General features: G+C 41.0%; 1 protein-coding gene across 1 annotated transcript in view; it reads right to left on the reverse strand.

The window, feature by feature from the left end:
• adcy5 (adenylate cyclase 5) overlaps positions 1 to 22,227 on the reverse strand; it is a 66,660-nt gene that overhangs the window by 3,851 nt on the left and 40,582 nt on the right. Inside the window, exons 4-20 of the mRNA XM_063887520.1 lie at positions 14,769 to 14,880; positions 12,873 to 13,000; positions 12,226 to 12,384; positions 11,992 to 12,133; positions 9,568 to 9,705; positions 7,641 to 7,663; positions 6,528 to 6,687; positions 5,903 to 6,000; positions 5,730 to 5,817; positions 5,186 to 5,302; positions 4,948 to 5,106; positions 3,517 to 3,701; positions 3,111 to 3,131; positions 2,652 to 2,784; positions 1,576 to 1,839; positions 1,280 to 1,484; positions 665 to 789 (exon numbers count right to left, since the gene is read on the reverse strand). Of these exons, the coding sequence (XP_063743590.1) occupies positions 665 to 789; positions 1,280 to 1,484; positions 1,576 to 1,839; positions 2,652 to 2,784; positions 3,111 to 3,131; positions 3,517 to 3,701; positions 4,948 to 5,106; positions 5,186 to 5,302; positions 5,730 to 5,817; positions 5,903 to 6,000; positions 6,528 to 6,687; positions 7,641 to 7,663; positions 9,568 to 9,705; positions 11,992 to 12,133; positions 12,226 to 12,384; positions 12,873 to 13,000; positions 14,769 to 14,880 (2,257 nt within the window). The remainder of the gene's footprint in view (positions 1 to 664; positions 790 to 1,279; positions 1,485 to 1,575; positions 1,840 to 2,651; positions 2,785 to 3,110; positions 3,132 to 3,516; positions 3,702 to 4,947; positions 5,107 to 5,185; positions 5,303 to 5,729; positions 5,818 to 5,902; positions 6,001 to 6,527; positions 6,688 to 7,640; positions 7,664 to 9,567; positions 9,706 to 11,991; positions 12,134 to 12,225; positions 12,385 to 12,872; positions 13,001 to 14,768; positions 14,881 to 22,227) is intronic.

Here is a 22,227-nt window from a genome sequence, read left to right on the forward strand (position 1 = left end):
GGTAGATTTTGAGTGACAGTTTTTTAATTTGAATCTGTCAACTGGGCTCTGTGTAGATAAATGCTGAGGAATAGGATTTAAATATCTAAAAAATACATAATGAAACGCAGACATGTATATACAAATTCCCACATTAAGAGGCATCAATAATACAAACATAATAAAACGGATGAAGATGAATATATGACACTAGTGCAAATGATTGTCCATAGCTGTGTGTCTGGTGCTGTGTGTCTGCCTCTGTCTCTGTGTTTGTGTGTGGGGGGGGGACTTTTTAAGTCCAGGTCCAACAGGTGTAGGGTTATGGACGGAGTGGGAGAGAGTTCAGCCTCCTGACAGCCTGGTGGAAAAAGCAGTTCTTTAGTCGGGTGGAGCTCGACCTCAGGCTGCAGAAACCATTCCTAAATTCACTGGAAAACCGTCTGATGGAAATACGTTTCATTTGGAAGGCCTTTATCAGAATCAGAATCAGAATCCCTTCCTTCGTCCCACTGCCATTATCTAGGATTGTGCTTCCCTGGTGCATCTCAAAAGTTAAGTACTTTAAAATCATCTGGTTTAGTCATTTTGATGAAAGCACGTTTTATTTTAACTGTATAACTGTAGTTAGAGGAGTGACATGTTTAAAATGCTATTTATGGCACAGCAGAGAGTGTCACTTCACCTGGATCCTCTCCGGTACGCCGGTGCTGTCCATGCGGCTCGCCACGTTCACCGTGTTCCCCCAGATATCGTACTGAGGCTTCCGGGCCCCGATCACCCCGGCCACCACAGGGCCGATGTTGAGACCTGGGGGAGGAAATTAAAATACAATTAACAGATAAAAGACGAGACACAGGAGGTCTTAAAACCAAACCAGATGGACTTGGAGGCGCACACAAATTATTTGACAATATATTCTACATCTTTCAGAATGTTATTGATGTTGAAGGCCAGTCCGATGAGGCTTCACTCACTGATCATTTCAAAAAGAATCATCTGTAACATGGATTAATTATGAAGTAGGTTATGGAGAGGAATTGAAAGGCTAGAAGGCGAGCAAGCGCTCAAAAAGAGACATCAATTAAGTGTAGTGCAGCTTTTAAACCAACACTCAAAGAAATATGCAGTCCAAGGCTTCTATGAATACTCGATTCTGATTGGTCAATTTGAACATTCCAGAGTTCCGCTGTCACTGTTTACATGCTGCTGGTTTGAAAACATGTCATACATTGGGATCAATACAGTATATCTTGTCTTTTCTTTCCAGTGAAGAGCTCTTAGCACCCCCCTGCCTCACCTATTTTCATCTTGAAGTTGTTGAAGGAGTGCTCGTTGATGTATTTCATCTGGTCCATCAGCCTCATGGCGTAGTCGGCGAGGGCGCGGATGTGCGAGCGGCCGACCTTATCGTAGGTGGAGTCGTTGAGGCCCGAGGCCGCCATGTAGGTGGAGCCGATGGTCTTGATCTTCTCCAGCTGACGGAACTGATCCTCACTGATGATCTGATGGAGGCAGGGGGGGGGGGCTTCAGTATGTTAAGACAATGAAGACATTTACCACACACACACACACACAGGTTAGTTCACATCTCACCTCGTCGAAGTCGGCGATGATCTCGTTGAGCAGCCGCAGACACTCCACCCCCTCGTTGTTGCCCTCCAGCTCCACGTAGAACTCGGAGAAGTTGCTGATGGAGGCGAACATGACGGCCACGCACTCGCAGGACTGGTAGTAGAGCTCGTCGTTCCGCCGCTCGCGCTGCAGGAAGTGAGCCGCCACGTCTTTGGGCAGGATGTTGTGCAGCAGGCGGCGGTTGTAGGCCTGCAGCTCCTCCATCTCCTCCTTCTCCTCCGTGGCCTGTCGGGGGTTTGATGTAGTTGAATGGATTGTTTTTCAAAGTTAATGCAAACCTGCATGAAGTTAAACCCTAATGACTCGTCCTGTCGCGTTCTCAGAAGGTTAATTATTCAGAGTAAGGTCTAGAGATACCTGTGATGTCCATTCAGATATTTTTACTCCTCAGATGATTTGATAATTGGATGAACTTTGAATCGGTGGGGGCGGGGGGGAATCCATACAGTATGAGATATGCTGTTGCAATATTGTATGGAAACATGGACATTAATTATCAATCCTTAATAATATGAAAACATAAATATTGAAAATACAAAAAACACTTTAGGTAATAAATACAGAGTTTAAAAAAAGTGAAAAGACAAAGAAAATATGTAAAAAAGCAACATAAAAAATGCTATTTCAGTGCAAATCATGTACGTTAAAGAACATAAGGACTATTTTAGGAAGCTAAAGTAAAAATAACACACTGCAAAAATAAAATAATAAAAAATAAAAGTTACAAATAAATAATAACAATAGTTTATTAATAATACAAAATATATAAAATAAAAGTAAAGAATAATAATAATAACCTTTCAAAATGATTCATAATTCCTAAAGTTATTATTATTAATAATAATAATAATAATAATAAATAACTCAAAAAAGGTAGAAATAACTCATACTGTGAAAAAAAACTGACCAATAAGAAGGATAACCAGTTACTGTAGTTAATCTCAAATCTTGTGATGTTCCCTAAAGGAGTCGCGACCTTTAAACCAACAGCAATCTTCAAAAACTTAATGGAGTCACACACACACACACACACACACCTGCAGTTTCCACAGGAAGTCGAGCCTGGCCGTGGACTCGACCTGCTGCGCGTGAAGGTAGAGAGCGAGGACGAAGACCGTGATGACCACCGGGGTCATGATCTTCAGAGGAACCTTGGAGTCCATCACGCAGCTGGAACACACACACACACAGACACACAAACACACACACACACAAACACACACAACACATACACACACACACACACAACACACACACAGATAATGTTGAGATGTTTTATGTTAAGTGCAACTCAACCGACAGGCATTAAGTTATTCTGTAAGCGCTGGGAAAGAACACTGTGACACAGAAACAAGCTGCCCTCTAAATCTTGTCTCGTTAGCGTTAGCATCTGTTCCAGCAGGTCATTATGGAACCGTTCGTGCCAGCGCGGTGATAATGACGCTGTTAGCTTAATCAGACGACGGAGGTGATGTTTGGGGAACCATCAGTCTCACCTTGTTCCATTCATGTGCTCGCTGTGGGGGGGTGGAACAGAGGAGAGACAATCAGTGAGACAAACATCCTCAGTCTAGACATTTTAAAGCAGCAGCTGAGAGCAAACGTATTAAACAGTGTTTTGTTTCTGTTTGGGATGTATTCATTTGATCTGTCTCTAACTGTGTGGGTTTTTCCAGCATACTATCGCTTTTTCATTTTCCTGGAATCATGTGCAGTATCTACCATCTAACTGTATGTGCTAATATGTGTTAGCCTCTGGCCTTAAAAAAAGGCAACTGATATTGTATTTTTTGGGTTTGCATTATTATTATTATTATTATTAATAAATTCAGTACAAAGATGTAATCACTACAGTCGTTACAACACACACACACACACACACACACACAGTTTATGTCTTACACGATGTTGACGGCGTTGGCCATCACCAGCAGGTCCTGGTTGTCGAAGAGGCTGACTTTGGGAACCTCCATGACCAGCAGGTAGAGCAGCTCGATGAAGAGCATGAGGAAGAGCTTCCCGATGCTGCTGATCTGCAGGAAGACTGAGCAGGCCAGCAGGCTCAGCAGGACGCAGCAGGAGAAGTACTGACGGAGAGGAGAGGACGTTAGGAAAGCTGCGTTTACCTTCATATTCTCTAATCAAGCTTTTCAGTGCTGCTGAACGACTCACATCCAGATGTATAATAAAAGACGCCATAAGCCGGCAATTTTAACCACTTATCTGTTCATCCAAACCTCCCTGTGCATGCCAAATGTTAACATTTATACCTGGAATTACCCTCACTTAGCATCCATTTGTTCTGCTGCTGTTCAACATGATATCACTCGTCTGAAGCATTGCCATCTTCAAGTATCCAATTAAAGGTGCTCCGCTGAGACAGACTGTCCTTTTTATTGCAATGACGTATCTTTTGAAAATCAATAAGGTGCCCGAGGTATCACTGTTCAGTTTCTCTTCTAGTTTTCACACAAAAAAAAGAACATTTTCCCTCATTCTACTTATTAATACGAGTGCTTGAATGCATCCTATAGTTAGGGGTTGTGTGCAGGAAGGAAGCATGCATACTGTCCGGTAATGTCCTTGTTCTGATGGCATTTTACAAACTTTCTGCAGCACCAAAGTCTTCTTTGGTGAACGAGGCAGCCTCATTTATAACAGATATACCAAATAAGTCGCAATAAATCACGTCGGTATTTCTGTTATTAGAATCTTATGCAATAACCCTGCTATGTGCAGTATACACTCTTTTGCTTTTGTTATTCTGGCTGCCACTCCACTCAGAATAGTGCAATAATCAGTTATGTGCAATACATACAGTATATATCCCAACACCTTTATACCTTTACTTATTTTGAACCGTGGAAGGTCATTTTTGCAGCAAATTTGGGGCTTTGAGAGTCACATAGGACTTCTGATTTCTTACAGGAGCCATATTCTGCTCATTTGTAGGCTCATATTTGTATTTTGTGCATCCAATAAGCCATGCTTTAATGTTCAGAAAGCTCTTTTTTCCCCCCATACTGCCTGTGCTGCAGCACCTCTTTTCACCCTCTGTCTGAAACCAGAGCCCAGTCAAAAACCAATGCACAAAAACAATATAACACACTACAGGAAAGTGAAAACCCCAATGTGTATAATAGGACCTTAAATGAAATGACTTTACAGCGTCAGACATGTGTTGCTCATCTTCAGCTCAGTTTCCACTATCTCCTGAAGCTTGCATCTGTTCATTGCTTCTCTAAAAAAGCTAGAAAATAGTTAAATATTCTTTCGCTTTGAAACCAGATGTTTTCAAGTAACCCACACCCAGAGGACGAGGACCACCCGTACCTCAGGGAAGCTGCAGATGAGGGCGTCCTCTCCGAAGGAGCTGTGCTGGGCGTCCAGGCTGTAGTTGAGCAGGTGAGCGTGGCAGGCGTTCACCCCGGACAGACTGATGTTCAGCTCCGCCCTGATGCAGCTCCGCAGGTCCAGGCTGCTGCAGGTGAACTGAACCGGGTCAAAGGAGGAGAATAATTACTCAGCTGTTTTTTAATTGCTCAATGGTCTGTTGAGGAGGTTCACTTACAATATTGATGAAGGCAGAAAGAAAGACGATGATGATGGTGAAGACGCCCACCAGGGTGCTGTTCAGTCTGGACTGCACTATCCTCTTAGAGAGAGTCTGCAGAGGGACGGGAAACAGCTGAGAGCAGGGGGGGAGACAAAGCAGGAAGTGTAAAGGTTTCGATACACATTCAAACATGTATTGCATTACTCTTCTGTGTGTCACAAACCAATGATATCCATTGCTACTGTACTGAAGATACAACCCCACAAAAAACAATCCCTTTAATGAGAGGGGTTATGAAATTGGTACATTTGGATCATAAGGGTGCATAAGGAGCTAAGTTAGAAACTCTAATCTGAAAGAACTTGCTATAAGATTAAGAGCAGATTATATTTAAAGACCTTATCTGGAATAAATAACAAGCACAGCATCATCCGAGGGCCTGATTGTCTCTGTGATGTCTGAAGAATATTCTAAATAACCTCGTACTTCTCAAGGAACTTCAAGAAAAAGATCTGCACACACGTGTCGGTTTCATTCTGCACAAGAGGAGGAGACTCACCCCGAAGCAGCAGTACACGGTGGAGATGAACATGACGGCCGTGAGGATGATGAGACCGGTGGTGAAGAAGCCGATCATCAGACTGGAGCTACACACAGGGAGAAGAAGGGAGTCATTTTATACATGTATTTATGATGCATTACGTGGTGTTGCATTTCAAAGGGAGGACTCACGATGGCACGATGACGATCTGGATGAAGCAGATGAAGAGAAAGACGAGGGAGGCGCAGGCCACGTACGCCCCGAACCTGGAGTCCACCTGTTTGGAGTACTGCAGGGGCAGGACACAGGGATTTTAGCCTCAGCAGACCATTTACATGCACTAAAACCTGTATAACACACTACTGGAAAGGGAAAAAGCAGAATAGAGCCTCTTTAACTCTCCTAAACTCCTCACAATTTCTTGCCCAAATTCTTTGCAGCGAGTCGAGCTCCGACTTTCATCTCCGCCTGTCCTTCACTGTCGGAAATATTTCACTTCCCTTTCCCTTTAGCAGCGTCCCTCCCCTCTTTCAAGCTCTGTTCCTCTGCTATACTTTGACGGACTTCCTCCAGGGACACAAAGAAGCGAGTGGTGGAAGAGCTTTTTACACGGGCAAGATTGCTTGTCACGGACAATTAGCCTATGTTCTCACTTTCATTTCCAGTGTGTGTGTGTGTGTGTGTGTGTGTGTGTGTGTGTGTGTGTGTGTGTGTGTGTGTGTGTGTGTGTGTGTGTGTGTGTGTGTGTGTGTGTGTGTGTGTGTGTGTGTGTGTGTGTGTGTGTATGTGTGTGTGTGTGTGTGTGTGTGTGTTCACCTTTTTCTCCAGGTCGGGCTCTCTGAAGGTGAGCAGGAACTTCTTAACGTGTTCGGAGCGCAGGCGGTCGATGCTGCGAGCGTCGATGGCGCGGCCCAGGAACTCGTCCACCTCGTCCTCCGGGTTTAGGTTCTCCTGCGTGTTTCTGAAAATGAAATGCCTGCAGGATACAAGATGAGCCCGGGGGACATTTACATCTCAGGAGGAGTGAACTGCAACTCAACTTTTTTCTCCTGAGCAACTGCAAAACACTCCACCCTGAGGTGCATTAACACTTAGCTAATCATATGCTAAGTGAAAAGTGGCAATTGACCTGAACCATCATCGCTCCCCTGCACCTTAAAAACTCCCCGTTTTCTTTTTGGATTAATAAGAGAATCTGCAAAGTGTCGTCTGTATTGATTGAGACTCTCCTGCCGGGTTTGAGGAGCACTTATCAGCTAATGTCCTGCTAACGGTGATAGCTGTAGTGGAAGTTCCCTTTTACTACTTTAAAGAAGTTCTTAATTTGTCATATAAATGATCCTACTACTAGACAAATCAATAACCTTTAGCTACCAATAAATAGTGCATCTCGAGGACAGTACATTAGTCGTATTAGCATTATTATTAACTTTTTGATTAGTATATTTGATTTCATTATTAAAGAATTATCCTACATTATCCTAGTCTTCAACTTCTAGAAATAAAACAGCTGTTGTTTTTTATGATAATTGACATTACATTAATTATTATGATTATGATCATTTACAATTTGATCCAAAATGCTTTTTAATGTCTATTTTATTTAGCAAATTTAGCATTATAGTAAAAGAAAACAGGTTGCATCAGATCCTGGTTTTAAAGCGTCTTCAGGGGACTTTAAGGAGGATTTCTAACTGGACACCTGACTAGGTTTAAGTGTAGACATCAAGGGACTGAAACAGCTGTTAGGAAGTCATTTATTCTGACTAAATTACACCTCCTTTCAGGGCTCATGTTAGTTATGGATTTGAGAGTAGCTCATGGATTATTTTTTCCCATTTATTTAATTTTCTCTGCTAACTGTAAGTCCAGCTTCACCCCCCAGAGCAGGATGAGACCCTATGAAGTTTAGAAACTGGTTTTACTCACTTGTCTTTAGGGTCTTCAAAGCCCTGCGAGATAGAAAACAGAGAGGACGAGATAGAATTAGCAGGAGAGAGAGAGAACAGTCTACCTGAATCAGAACCTGTATTAACCCAGGCTGGACTCACTCGTATACTTTACCTCTAATAAAACCATTCAAAAACTCTAGTAATTGATCGAATATCATCAAGTGTTGATTGATTAAGTAAATAATAAAGTAGAAATATCACAAATGTCCAGTTTTAAGCTTCTAAAATAGGAGGATTTGCTGATTGTTTCTGGTTTATTTTTCACTGTAAAGGTGTTCGACTTGAGTAAGGACAGAACCAAGTTCACTCTGGACTCAGTAAACCTGTGATGAGCATTAGAAATGTTATTCCGGACGTGTTCTAGATAAGATAATTCATAGATAAAAGCTCAGGCATGAAGAATAGACGGATGCATTAATATGAATTGTCGGCTGCAGGAGCTTCTACGGTGATGGCCACGATTTTAAGCCTGTAAATTAAGTTCACAGTCAATCTAAAGGACAAATATACATCTAATGTCAACAACTAATGAATAAAGGACAACATTTAGCTGTAACCATTGCTACAGATCTGTTGAATCTCCTAGATATTGAGTTTCTTGATTAAAAAAAGAGTTTTTCCCAGGCCTCTGATCAATAACGATTGCCACATTTTAATGCTGGTTCTCTAATCAGGAAATTGGATGTCTGAAAACATAATAAGTAGTCTGAAAAAAAGGAATTAAATCAGTGAAAGTTTTCCTGTAGCTTGAAGCAAGTCAGCAGGAAAGCTATCCAGAAGGTGTTCAGCTAAAAAAAAGGCTATTTGCGTCAAACTGGGCTGAAAATTGTCACAGCTCTATTTTTATCTTCCCCACTCTCAGCTCGGCTCAGCAGGAAACAAAGACTGTGGCTAACAAGCAATTATATGAAAAGGACTGGATGTTTCAGAGCAGATAGAGTGACATAAGAAAAAGATGAAACAGTAGAGGTTACAGGGTTCAGCAGAGGATGCTTTTCCAAAGGCTTCACACAAGGATAAACTCAGAGAAAGCACGTTGAATTTTCCTGCATAAACACTACTCATAAAATCAATTGAAGCCCCTTATCTTTCTCACTTCTTAGGGAACGTGAGCTCATAGGTTATCATCATCATCGTTCACCTATGATTCAAATGAAATAATCCAAAATTGCAATCAATCAGCTCCTGCTTTAATCACAAATGTGTTTGCCTTCCTTAAAAAAAGGATCAAAACAATTCCCTTAATTGTTATTCAACTCCTACATCCTGCTCTGTATGAAACCCTTACTGTGTACTGAGGCCTGACTTTGAATCTACCGCACCACTCTAGCTCCCTCTTGTGGACAAACACACCAATGCTGAAGGAGACCAGCCTGAGCTATCCTCATTTTGTCTGTTGTTGAAAACTACAAGTCCCATAATGCAACTCTCTCTCATCTTTTAAAGTAGTTAGACAAGCTGAGCAAACAACGTGATAGTACAGCTCCTATTGTGAATATGGAAGTCAGAGTAAACTCAAACAGCTGTGGATGTGGACTGGGCTTTTTTTTTTCACCACTCTTCCCCATTATAGATTGACAGGGAGAGGTGGGTGGACTGATGCATCCATTCACTGGGTGAGTCAGAGAGCTACAGAGACGTAAAGGAAAGTGAATCTTGTCGCATCATCCAGTATGAAGCTTCACAGATGGGTTGGGGGGGGGGGGGGGGGTCTTGCAGCAGCGGAGCAACGAGGTGTTTTGGTCGTCGCCCACATGCTGCTTCGAGGGCCTCTGAGAGCCTCTCGAAGACCAGGGTGAGGTGTGAGGGCCATCAGCGCTGCTCATCAGGACCGCAGATCAAAGGAACAGCCGGTATATAAGCAGCCAGCACCTCAGGACACTGATTTAAAAAAGCTTCCTCACCATCCTCTTCATCTCCTTGGACACCTGGTTGCCGCCCAGATGGTTGTAGAACGGCCGGTCGGTCCAGTGGCCGCTGTTGTGGGTCACAGAGTTAGTCCTCTGTCGGTTCATTTTGGCTATCATCGCTTTCTCCTCTTTCTGTGGGAAACACAGAGACAAGGGTAGAGGAAACATTACATCACAGCATCTCAATCAAAGACTAACTTTTCTTTATAGTGTTTGGTTTAGCTTACAATCTTAATGCTACTGAAATATGAGGACTTTATTTATACCTCCGTTGCTGGATATAGTATATATTTTGTAATTCTACCCGGCAACATTCAGCATGGAGAAAATGCAATATTTTACTGCTCGATTTCTTTATTTTACGGGGATAGTTACTTAATATATCTTATATACTTTTGACCTATTATTTGTTTCTAAGCAGGACTTATGGTTTCATACTGTTTTTGGTTCAGTTTAAGAACTGAATATTTCCTTCACCATCCTCCAGATTCATTATCTTGTATCTCAGTTATGAGAGATCGAAACTCAAGAAGTTTTGCTTTGAATCAGATGGAATCATTTGAAATCCAAACCAGGATTAAAAGTGGGACAATTTGATGTATTTTCCTTTTTAAACTGGGTCCATCTTTAATAAAATATACCGTTTATGATGTTGTCACATAGAAAGCTTAATCTTCGGGGGAAAATGTGGCTTTTATTCCTTATTTTTATGCTGATTGTTGATATTTAGTATGTTTGTTGATTGGTCTGTATTCACACGTGTAGTTGTAAGACCATGGAGGTCAATAAATTCTTAAAGCTCATGAAGTTGCAAAGTAACCTCCGTTGTATTTGGGCAAAAAAAAGAAACACCCTTACCCTCGATCCTAAAAAAAACTGTTGGGAATTTGAGCTCTATCACTGAAATACAGTAGATAAATACACGATACAATGGCCGTGCTGTAATCAGTGCCCTGTTCACTCCTCTTAAAGCTCTTCTGTTTGCATGGAAACAGCTGATCCATCACACACTGTGGTGATGTATCATGATGCTAAGTTGCACATTAATCACACATTTCTTTATTTGATCGGTTGATTGTTTGCACGTTATTTAGCCAAATGAATCGTTTTCTGCTTGTGATGCTTTTCTATCTGCTATCTTTTCCACAGATCTTACATTAACATCACCCACTCGCTCTAGGATGTACTCTGCAACCAAAGGAAGAATGAAAACGATCTGAAAATATCAGACTGTACAATCCCCCCCTCTGTCTCAGAGCAGCAGAGACAGAGAGAGGAAGACTTCTCTTCACATGACGTGCTATCTATAGTCCCAGCTTGTGATACTGCTGCAGGACAGAGACAGCTGATAAGAGCCGGCCAGGCATAAACAAGCTGCAGCTCCCGGAGAGAGGAGAGAGGAACTAAACACTGCTCACAGGACAGGAGCCCAGTGTATAAACAGTGTGCAATATGGACTGGCTGTGTGCAGATAGACACCCATGATGATGTTTAAGTAAAGGATGAAGTAACTTAAAATGACAGCAGCACTGATCGACGTTTTCTGTAACCGAGTCTGTTCACATTTCCTTTTCCATTAACTGGTCTTTAAACACTGCCAGAGCACATTCTGTCTGTCTGTCTGTCTGCCTGCCTGTCTGCCTGTCTGCCTGTCTGTCTGTCTGTCTGTTCCCTTTAGTGTCTCTGGTTTATTTCTCACTGTAAATGTATTTCACTTTCGTAAGGACAGAACCAAGATCACTTTGGGCTCAGTAACTTTTGATGAGCATTTCAAAAGTTATTTCTGACGTGTTTTAGAAAAGATCATTCAATAGCTAATGTTTACTTCCTGTCTGTCTTCTTCTGATGATTTCTCAGACGTCCAGCGCTCTATCTTTTAACCTCTTCCCTCCCCTTTTTCTTTTCTTCACTGGGACAGTTCAGACATCGTGAATATAAAAATGAATATTCATAAAGTATCCAGGTGTTCTTCTGATGGAGAACACAAATGTTTGTGGTCCACGGCTGACGTTAAATCGACCGGACTTCTCTCTGCTGATTGATATGACAACACAGTCACTTGATCCCCCTTAGCAACGGTCTGTTCTCCTTGGCAACGGTCTGTTAGCGAGACTTAAAAGACCTCTGGAATGTCCAAATTGACCAATCAGAAGGAGCTTTTGAGATCTTGGTGCAGCTTTGGTTTCAGTAGAACACAAAACACATGAAGCTCCTTGTGCAAAATATTCCCCCTCCCAAATTTGACCTCCTTCATGTTGCCTAATACGGTTTGAGTGTGTTAATAGTGTTTAAGTGTGAGACACAAGTGGTAGTTAGTCTGCACGTTGTCATACTGCTTGATGATTGAATACACGTTAGAGTGAGCTCTGTGACGCCGTTGGCACAGGTTGCAAAAAGTGTCATGGTGATCAAATGTACCCTTTTCTGACTGCAGCCCACAATGAGGTAGGTTTCTATGTTGTTCTTCTTCAGGTAGGCGTTTCTTTCCCCCCCTGCTCCCTGCTCCACATCGTAGTCTCCATTCAGATAATTCAGCGTGGACTTGGTGATATGGATTCGTCTGAAAGAAAAGACACATAAACGCCCCTGTGAATGTTAATCTTCCACAGGTTTGAAGGTATTTTAAAGAACACTTTATCTGCAGACTCGTACCCAGCTTGGCCCCCGGCCTCCATGTGATTGGCTAACGTGACGTCATTGGACCAGACGTCAAACTGCCACTTCCTGAGTCCCAGCACCCCACAATGCACCCTGCCGCTGTGGATGCCCACTCGCATGTTCACGTTCACCCCAGTGACCTCACGTACCAGCCTGGGGAAGACATCAGAGACAATGGACGACTGAATGATGTCAGCAGCAAGAGCAGGTAGCGGGATTATGCTAACAGCATGGGGGGAAAGTAACTTACTCAAGAACTGTACTAACTTTAAGGAACTTTGATTATATGCTACTTTTACCAATTACCTAACTGACTAATTGATATATCAATTACAGGTTCAGATATCCAACAGCTATGGCTCAGAAACTTGGGACACCGTTGGGAAATAACATCCAAAAAAATTACATTTCCAACTGATCACAAGCACGAAGAGTCATTTCCAGCCATGAACTGTAACCCCAAATAACCTCAAGAGCACGTTTGGCTTGTTCAGATTTACAGATTCAACTCAATCCTCCATTGAGTGGTTTTCCCCCACTGGAGCAGTTTGAAGACAAGATCTTCCGTTACCATTTTTACTTAATTAGGCGTCTTAATCGCAGTTAACCAGCGATGCCCTTTTAACCCCGGGGGAACTTACGAGATGGCCTCGATCATGTCCATCCCCATCTCAACGCAGCAGCTGGCGTGGTCGGCCCGGGCCTCCGGCAGCCCGGACACGCAGTAGTAGCAGTCGCCCAGGATCTTGATCCGCAGACAGTGGTTCTCCTGCCGGGAGAGAAGATCACAGGTGATTACCACTGATTCACTACAGGTGAGGTTTACACACGACTTCCCTTCATAGTGGATATACTACACACCATTCATCCATCCGGTAATATTACTTGCGACAAATATTTGCTATTATTTTACATTTTAATCTTTAACCTGTATTTTTTGGGGTGGGGAGTTTCCTAAAATGTTTTTAGTCATTTATTTGATTTGTATTTTTCTCCATAATTTATAACTTAACTTATACATTATTATTATCATTAATAATATATTATTATTATTATTATTAATATATTGTTATTAATAATAATATATTAATAATAATATATTATTAATAATAGATTTGTATTAATAATAATAATAATAATAATAATAATAATAATATATTATTATTATTATTATTATTATTATTATTATTATTATTAATAATAATAATAATAATAATATATTATTATTATTATTATTAATAAAAATCTATTATTATTATTATTATTAATAATAAAAATCTATTATTATTATTATTATTATTATTAATAATAATAATAATAATAATAATAATAATAATATAGTTTTATTATAGTTTTTTATTCAGGATGGTTTTATGGTTTTATATATTTTCTTACTTTTCAGATAAACAAATAAGGGATGAAAATAAATTAAAACACAGATATTTATAAACTATCAAATAATAGCTGGGCAGCATGTGGGGTTTATTAACAGTTATACGTGAAGCATCATTTAACAGTAGCATTGATTTCACAAATCAGCATTAGAGCTTAAAGACCTCTCAGCGGTGTGTAGGATGACCATAATATGGTGTGTGTGTGTGTGTGTGTGTGTGTGTGTGTGTGTGTGTGTGTGTGTGTGTGTGTGTGTGTGTGTGTGTATATTGCTCTGTATCTGCAGTAATTGGTAGCCTCTACATATGGAGGCATAGGTGTCACCTTTACCCTTAATGTACATAGTGGACTGAAATATTGGAATCTTTTTTCTTTGCCAAATTTGGATTATGTCTTGATATATGCTTATCTTCTAATCTAAATAAAGAATTATTATTATAAGTGTGTGTGTGTGTGTGTGTGTGTGTGTGTGTGTGTGTGTGTGTGTGTGTGTGTGTGTGTGTGTGTGTATATATATGTGTGTGTGTGTGTGTGTATGTAGGGATTCTAAGAAAACTATGTCTCATGATAGCCACCTGAGCATCTCTGTAGCACATGGCTCTGGGAAAACGCATAAAGACTTTCTGTGTAAAGAGCAGAGACAGAGTGTGTGTGTGTGTGTGTGTGTGTGTGTGTGTGTGTGTGTGTGTGTGTGTGTGTGTGTGTGTGTGTGTGTGTGTGTGTGTGTGTGTGTGTGTGTGTGTGTGTGTGTGTATGGCATTATCTCCATTTCACACATGAATATTGATTAGCAAATTATTTCACCTTTCAAAAACAAATGACAGCCATCGAGCACAAGCTGGAGAAATAATGAAGCTCCTGCATGAAGTAAAATAATCTATATTCATGAACGCAGCCTTTATGAAGCCTGGCTCTGTTTTCTATGCTGGATTTGAGCTGCGATTACTGCTCCTCTCGTTAAAAGCTGTTACTGTTCCCTTCCTTTTGGATTTCCTCAATGTGAATACAAGAGAAAAGCCTTGAAATGATCGATTATACTGTGCCATCAATCTGGACATTAATACCGCCAATTTTGCTTTGGAGTAATCGCCAATTGCTCTCAAAAAAAGACACATAATTGTCTCTGAAATAAAGTATATTCTTACCGCTGCCAGTTTGTCAAAGCGGGCGAAGAGTTCATTGAGCGTCATCACCAGCTCCTGCGCCGTGCACTGCGACGCCAGGCTGGTGAAACCCTCGATGTCTGCAAACAAGATGCTGCAGAAACACAAACAGAAAATCAACACTCTTCATCCCACCAGTCAATAGGACATTTGATTTGTGAAGCTGCAGAGAGACATGTGCTTCCTTTGTGAGCACCAAGACATGTGCACTAGAAAACAGAAACAAATATCCAAATTCAGAGTCATTTTTATGCATGTTTTTCCCGTGGCTGTTTGGCTTTCCCTCCCCAGTTCAAAGACTTGTATGGTTAGGTGGGGACTGTCTTTTGAATAGACAATATGTTCAGGGTCTACCTCCTGCAAAACCCTGAAAAAGATAAGCAAGTGTTGAGCGATGGTAGCTGAGCGTGACGAGCTCAATGTATTTATTAATTAATAAATATTAATTTGACTTTCTATGTTTCTATTTTAAATAGTTAAATACTCACATCGTGTTATTAATAATAATAAATAAATTAAGAAAAAGAGACAAAATGCTCAAAAAAGTAAAAGATTATTTGACTAAATTTCCACAGATTTAACACCTTGTGGAGTTTGGAGATGAATAACAAGAATAATAAGAAGAACAAGAAGAAGACAAGCTGGAGAAGTTTTAATACTAATTGGTAATTTTGGTCGATATCAAGAACCCGGATGTGCCACTGAAACCGCTGATGGAGGGGATAGGTGTGAGATGGTGGTTGAAGCAGCCTTTTACAGCCATGTCTAAATGCAATACAATGCCTGTAATCTGGTTAGCACTTGCGAAATGTCACGAAGACTGTGTGTGTGACGGTGTGTGTGTGTGTGACAGTGCGAGAGAGAGAGGTAATTCATTTGCAAGTAGCTTTGCACAAGTGAAAAAATGAGCCTCCCTTTCCCTGAGAACAGCGTAAACCGATACAGCGAAGGATCTTTTTTTTGCGATTGTGAAATTTTCATTACCGTCCCAACACTGGCACAGCAGCGGCGGGACAGATGATCTCTCCGGGTCTGAATCGCTCGTCCCACAAAAGAAAACGCCGGACAAAGAGAGCAGGCTGACAGGTGGAGAAAGGAAAGCGCTCAGCTGTGGGAGACTGTCAGCTCGGCCCTGCAGGAGAAACCCTGCAGCTCGTCCTGAATGGCTCGGGTTGTTCTGCGGAGCATCATAACCCTCCACCACACAGTCATATCTCGCGCTTGACATTTATTTCTTCAATAAGCACATTTATTCTCTGGTCGCTCATTTCTTCCCGGGGTGAAACATGTGATAAAACATGACTGGTGCATTTTTAAGACTAAATTCTGCTGAACACTGGTTTTCTTGGAGCAACTATGAGAAAAACTCACTGGAGTTTGACTCAGCTCCTTGTGGGATCCTGGTTTTACTTCAGTTCTGTGTTAACGGAACCTGGGAGGGGGTGTTTTTATTTTATAATATTATTATTTATTTTAATTTTATTTAATAATATCATTATTTATTTTTATTTTATTTAATAATATTATTATTATTTATTTTAATTTTATTTAATAATATCATTATTTATTTTTATTTTATTTAATAATATTATTATTATTTATTTTTATTTTATTTAATAATATCATTATTTATTTTTATTTTATTTAATAATATTATTATTTATTTTTATTTTATTTAATAATATCATTATTTATTTTTATTTTATTTAATATCATTATTTATTTTTATTTTATTTAATAATATTATTATTTATTTTTATTTTATTTAATAATATTATTATTTATTTTTATTTTATTTAATAATATTATTATTTAATTTTTATTTTAAATTCAATTTGATTTTTACTTCATTTTATTAATTAATTAACATTTATTGTACTTTCTATGTTTTTATTTTAAATAGTTAAATATTCATATCGTGTTAATAATAATACGACAAATAAATTAACAAAAATGCACAAAAAAGTAAAAGATTATTTGACAGATTATTTTTTTCCTTCTAAATTATCTGTAGATCTCACGTTGATATCATTATTGAAAAAATATTGAGGCCATGATAATGGCTTTGGCCCCTGATTTAGTCAAAGAGAATACTTTGAATTGATGTGTTAAACTAAAACAGCATTTAAGAAACTATACTATTCCTAGCTTATAATTTAAGCTGCCACATTTCTGATCCTGAATATTTTGGTTTCTTCTTTAAGTTCACGTTGTTCTGTCTGTCAAAAATATACTTAAGTAAAAAAAGCTCTTAAGGTTATTTCAGTAATCTTGTATTTATTTGTATTGCATTTTAAATAAAGGGATTCTAAAAGTAATACAAAGTAATCAGATTACATTACTTCTATATTGTAATACTCAGATTAGGTACCTCCCTACCCTGCTCGTTCTCCAGCTGCTCTGATCTTGAGATATTGCTGCACATCAAATCCTAAAAAGCGTCTTTCTGAGTCAGACCTCCAGGAAGGACAAAAGAGAGCTATAAATAAACAAAGGTTTCAGAAAAAACACATGAATTTCACAGGGGGAGACGCAGCCAAGAACACGGTGTGTCTGTGTGTGCGCGTGTGTGTGTGTGTGTGTGTGTGTGTGTGTGTGTGTGTGTGTGTGTGTGTGTGTGTGTGTGCGTGTGCGTGTGTGTGCGTGTGTGTGTGTAGGAGCTGCAGGTGCTTGTGTTCATGTGCATGTAAACAGGGTTGGGGAGTAACGGATAACATGAAACAGGATACAAAATAAGAAGGTGTTCCTGTGTTCCCTTACAGTTACATTAACTGAATCAGACACTACTACATTTAAACAGTCGGGGTTTACTAGCAGGATTACAGGGTTCCAAACAAACTACAAAGAGCATCTAGTGTTTGTTGCAAAAGGATCAGATGTTCTCTCTCCTCTGTCAGCTGTTCTGTTCTGTAGGCTGATACTTTCAGAGTGAATCTAAACCCCTACTGCCTGAATCTGCTTCATGAGATCTTAATACTTTTACATGTGGCCCTAAACATTTCTCAAAATTCAGACTTTTTTTCCAAATGTCGACATTTCTCAAATTTCTGACTTATTTTCCCTATTATGACTTTTTCAAAATTCAAATTTTTTCTCACTTATTTCGATTTTTTTTCATAATTTAATTTTTTTCAAATCTACGATTTTATTTCTACCGAATTCTCACTGTTGACGGTCTGACCTCACCAATGCTCTTCCGGCCGAATGGGCAAACATTCCCACAGACACACTCCAACATCTTGTAGAAAGCCTTCCCAGAAGAGTGGAAGCTGTTACAGCTGCAGAGGGGGGGGACCCACTTCATATTGATGCCTAAGAATTTGGAATGGGGTGTCATAAAAGGTGTCCCAATACTTTTGTCTGTATAGTGTAGTCTGTGTGTGTGAATTCATTTTGTGTCAGGGGAGTTTTCTTCCTCTCTCGGCTTGTCAGGAGCACTAACGTGTCCTAATGAACCTGAGGTTTTCGAGATGTCTAAATTTCCTCAATTTGGGTCTCAGGCTGAGAAGGATTAGGAGTCCGCGCTCTGGGGTCCACATTTCTGAGAATAATTGATTGGTTTCCGTGAGCTGTTGCATGGGAGTCCGAGTGAAACCAGACACTTGAACAGTGTGTCTGAGAGAGGAGACAGGTCGGTACAAGCAAGGGAGGAGGAAGAGGAAGGGAGGAAGAAGGAGGAAAGAAGGGAGGGAAAGAGACGAGGGGGAGTGTGGACTCAGTAGTGAGTGATTTTAATACATATGTAATACTCTTTGCATTTTAATGGGACAAACTGTCATGCCCCTCAACATGTATCATCGGACCCTCTCTGAAAAAAATAGTGCAAAAAATCTCTTTTTAAAATAAATTCTTTGAATATTTGTTTTTACTTTGTAAATACTTTTGGTATGCACTGTGAAAAATCTGAATACATGAAAAACATTTACATTATAACTTCCGATTCACGCGAGCACACACACACACACACACACACACACACACACACACACACACACACACACACACACACACACACACACACACACACACACACACACACACACACACACACACACACACACACACACACACACACACACACACACACACACACACACACACACAAACACAAACTGGACTTTTGTTCCTTTCTGGACCTTTCCCAGAAAAACAGAGGAACCATAAATTATAGAATAGCACCAGTTCCATACGTTGAATATGCTGTGCTTATGACCAATAAAACCTTGAAACTTGAAACCTTGAAACACACACACACACACACACACACACACACACACACACACACACACACACACACACATTACTCCCTAACCCAAATTATAAACTGGTCTCAGACTAGAAAGAGCATCGTAGATTGATCTCCCAGGCCTTTATATTCCAACAGAACTCTCTGTGTGGTTCTGATTTCAATCCCTTTCATGTGTGTGTTGCTATCTGTCGGTGAAATGATTCCCTTCAATCACTGCGGGTTCAAAGAAACACACAACATCAAAGCGTGTCACACTGCAGCTTTATTTACTGAGTCCAAACGTGAGACTCTGCTGCCTCTCTGTTCAGGATTTCCTCTGCACTCACCGTCTCTCCTCCAAAGCCAGTGACTCCCCACCAAGGTAAGGATTAAATGGGACTTCCAGGGTCTCTTTCTCATCTCTTATACTCTCTGCTTTTGTAACCCTAAACCACCCACTGTCACTGCGATGTTACACCAGGCTGTAGGAAGCTGTCTCCCTCTTGGCTGAAATAAGGACGACAGTAGAGGGCAGTTTGCTTCTCCTTACAAGCCGCCACACAAAAATCTGTTCTGGGTCAAATCTCAGCTGAACCAAAGCTGGCGTTTCATGACCCTGTGACCCCTCCTCGTCTGGCACTGCCTTTTATCCTGCCCCCCTCCTCCAGCTGCTGAACCCCATGCTGCACTATTTCCTCGCTAACCTCCGTCTCTCACACACACACACACACACACACCCCACAGCCCTTTCCATCGCAGTGTGCCTCCCTCTTCTTCTACCTCTGCAGCCTCCACCCTTCAGTTCCTCTCCATCTATTACTGATCCCGTCCCTTGCTGCGTTCATTTCCTGTTTCTTTCATTGCTCCATCTGTCTTTATTTCCTGTCTTATTTCAGATTGTTGTTGTCAGACCTTGTTGAATCCACTCTCTTCTGCAAAAATAGACAAAAATAATACAGCTTGTACCGGGAGCATCTGGACACATGTTTAGGGCTGATTCAATTTGGAATGGAAATCTAATTGTGAATTTTTTTGGCTCATATTTCAATTCAGATTTCAAAATATTGGATTTTCATTTAAAAACATATTCAAATGATCATAATGAGGCTTTTGGTGCCAAATCAAGTCTGTAACTGAAGGATTTATACACCGGGACCTCTCTACATCATCACTTTCATTATGTCACCCTCTGTCTGAAACCAGAGCCCAGTCTGCTCTGATTGGTTAGCTGGCCGGCTCTGTTACTTAACTGCTTAGCCATTTCCCGCCCCTTAGCCTACCACGTTCAATGCGTTGGAGCGCTAGCTAATGGAAGCAAGACTGGTAAATAGTGGTGTGAAATGAGAAAGTAAACAAAGGAGTCCAATGGAGGGGGGGGGGGGGTAGAAACTCGCTCTGGAAAGGAACACAGGGATTTTAGCCTTTGTAGACCATTTACATGCACTAAAACCTATAGAACACATTACAGGAAAGGGGAAACCCCAACAAAGTGGAAAACTGTGATTTTTTTTCACCCCATTTCGACCTCATCTCAAATGCAGTGAACATCACCTGATCTGTGTGTTGCACGTGTGTTACCGTCTGCTCACCAAGGACAGATCTCAGGTCAGACCTGTCTCCCGCAGCTTCAGCAGCACAGCCTTATGTAACCCACACATAATTAACTGCCTCACACACACTTACAGCATGTGTACTCAGTGTCCTTACTTCAATTAGAACAAAGGTGAGGTCAGTCCCTGTGATTTATGTAATGTGATTAGCATGTACCTCTCTTCAGGGTGATGCTGGCCTACATAACAGCAGCAGCTCGTTTGAGAATACCTCCCAAACTCTCACAGCAAAACATCTGTCTGAAAGAATACCTTGGTCAGCACACACACTTTTGGCCTCATAGCTGGAGCCACAGGACATCATGTTACTCCAGAGGATGCTCGATATTTAATAATGTGTGTCAAAATATCAGTTTGAAATGCAATATTTTGTCCCGCTGCAAGACGTCCCAGCCTTCACATTGATGTGTTTCCGCTCCTTCTCTTTGGTTGTATAGCAGTGGGAGCTGTCACTTCTCTTCCTGTTGTTACTCGGCCTCTCAGCAGAGCCCCAATTACCGAAAGCCACCCCCTCCCCCCCCCCGCCCCCGACAGGCCAGGTCACACACAGTTATGACCAGAGACAGAATTCAGCAAAGCTTAGTGGATGTTTCTAATGTGCCGCTTACTCCCCCTGTGAGACAAAAAAAAAACAACCTAGAGCTGGATATGATTTTTGGGTTTTAAGCGGGAAATGCTAGCTTTCAGAGTTTCTCTCTTTTCGTTTTGTAAGGGGAGGCTTGGGAATACTAAGCCCCCAGTAAGTGTACTGGACATTGAAGCAAATTCATAGTGGCCAAATGGTGGTACTACAACTTCCGTGTCAGTCCATTGGGCTCATAGTGCTCCAACACATTGTGCGTGGGGGGGCAGGACATCTCTAAGCAGTGGACCAATCACAACAGAGCCGGCCAGCTAACCAATCAGAGCAGACTGGGCTCTGGTTTCAGACAGAGGGTGAAAAGAGGAGCTGCAGCACAGGCAGTGTGAGAAAAATAAAGAGCTTTCTGAACATTAAAGCATGGAGACATGTCCCAGGAGAGACACTGAATACAAATATGATTTAAAATATTTACTCAAAGGTGGATCAACACAATCCCTGTGAACTAACATGACCCTCTCCTTGTTGGGTTCCTATTTACTGACAACCTTCTAAACGTCCATCTGCACACGTTCATTAACAAGTGCTCATGTGGCTCAGCGCACACTGGTTTCGGCGAGCGTCACTTCCGTCACATGTGCTGGAAATGTCCTAATTTAGAGCCTCTGCTTCACTTTTAACTGATAAAAATCACATTAACAGCGATCAAAAGACCTTTGTGTACGAGAGCCCCCCGAGTGTGTGACCTGATGCTGTAACCCCTGGGGGGATTCAAAGGGACACATCAAAGTGATAAAGGGCTTCAATAGCACCTATTATGTATCGGGGTTTGAGATTCCACCTGACTGTGAAAGCTACAGGCCATAAACTCTCACTGCACAGTTTGATATTTGGGCTGCTGCTCGTCACACACACAAACTGGAACACACACTCAAAAAAAAGTCTGATTCCCAGTGTCTCCCTGACGCAGTGTTTTGTCACTCCAGGACGTGGTGCCAAACCAAACCACAGTTGCTCAGGGTT

This window comes from Eleginops maclovinus, chromosome 7 (genome assembly GCF_036324505.1).
Source record: "Eleginops maclovinus isolate JMC-PN-2008 ecotype Puerto Natales chromosome 7, JC_Emac_rtc_rv5, whole genome shotgun sequence".
Taxonomy (NCBI): domain Eukaryota; kingdom Metazoa; phylum Chordata; class Actinopteri; order Perciformes; family Eleginopidae; genus Eleginops; species Eleginops maclovinus.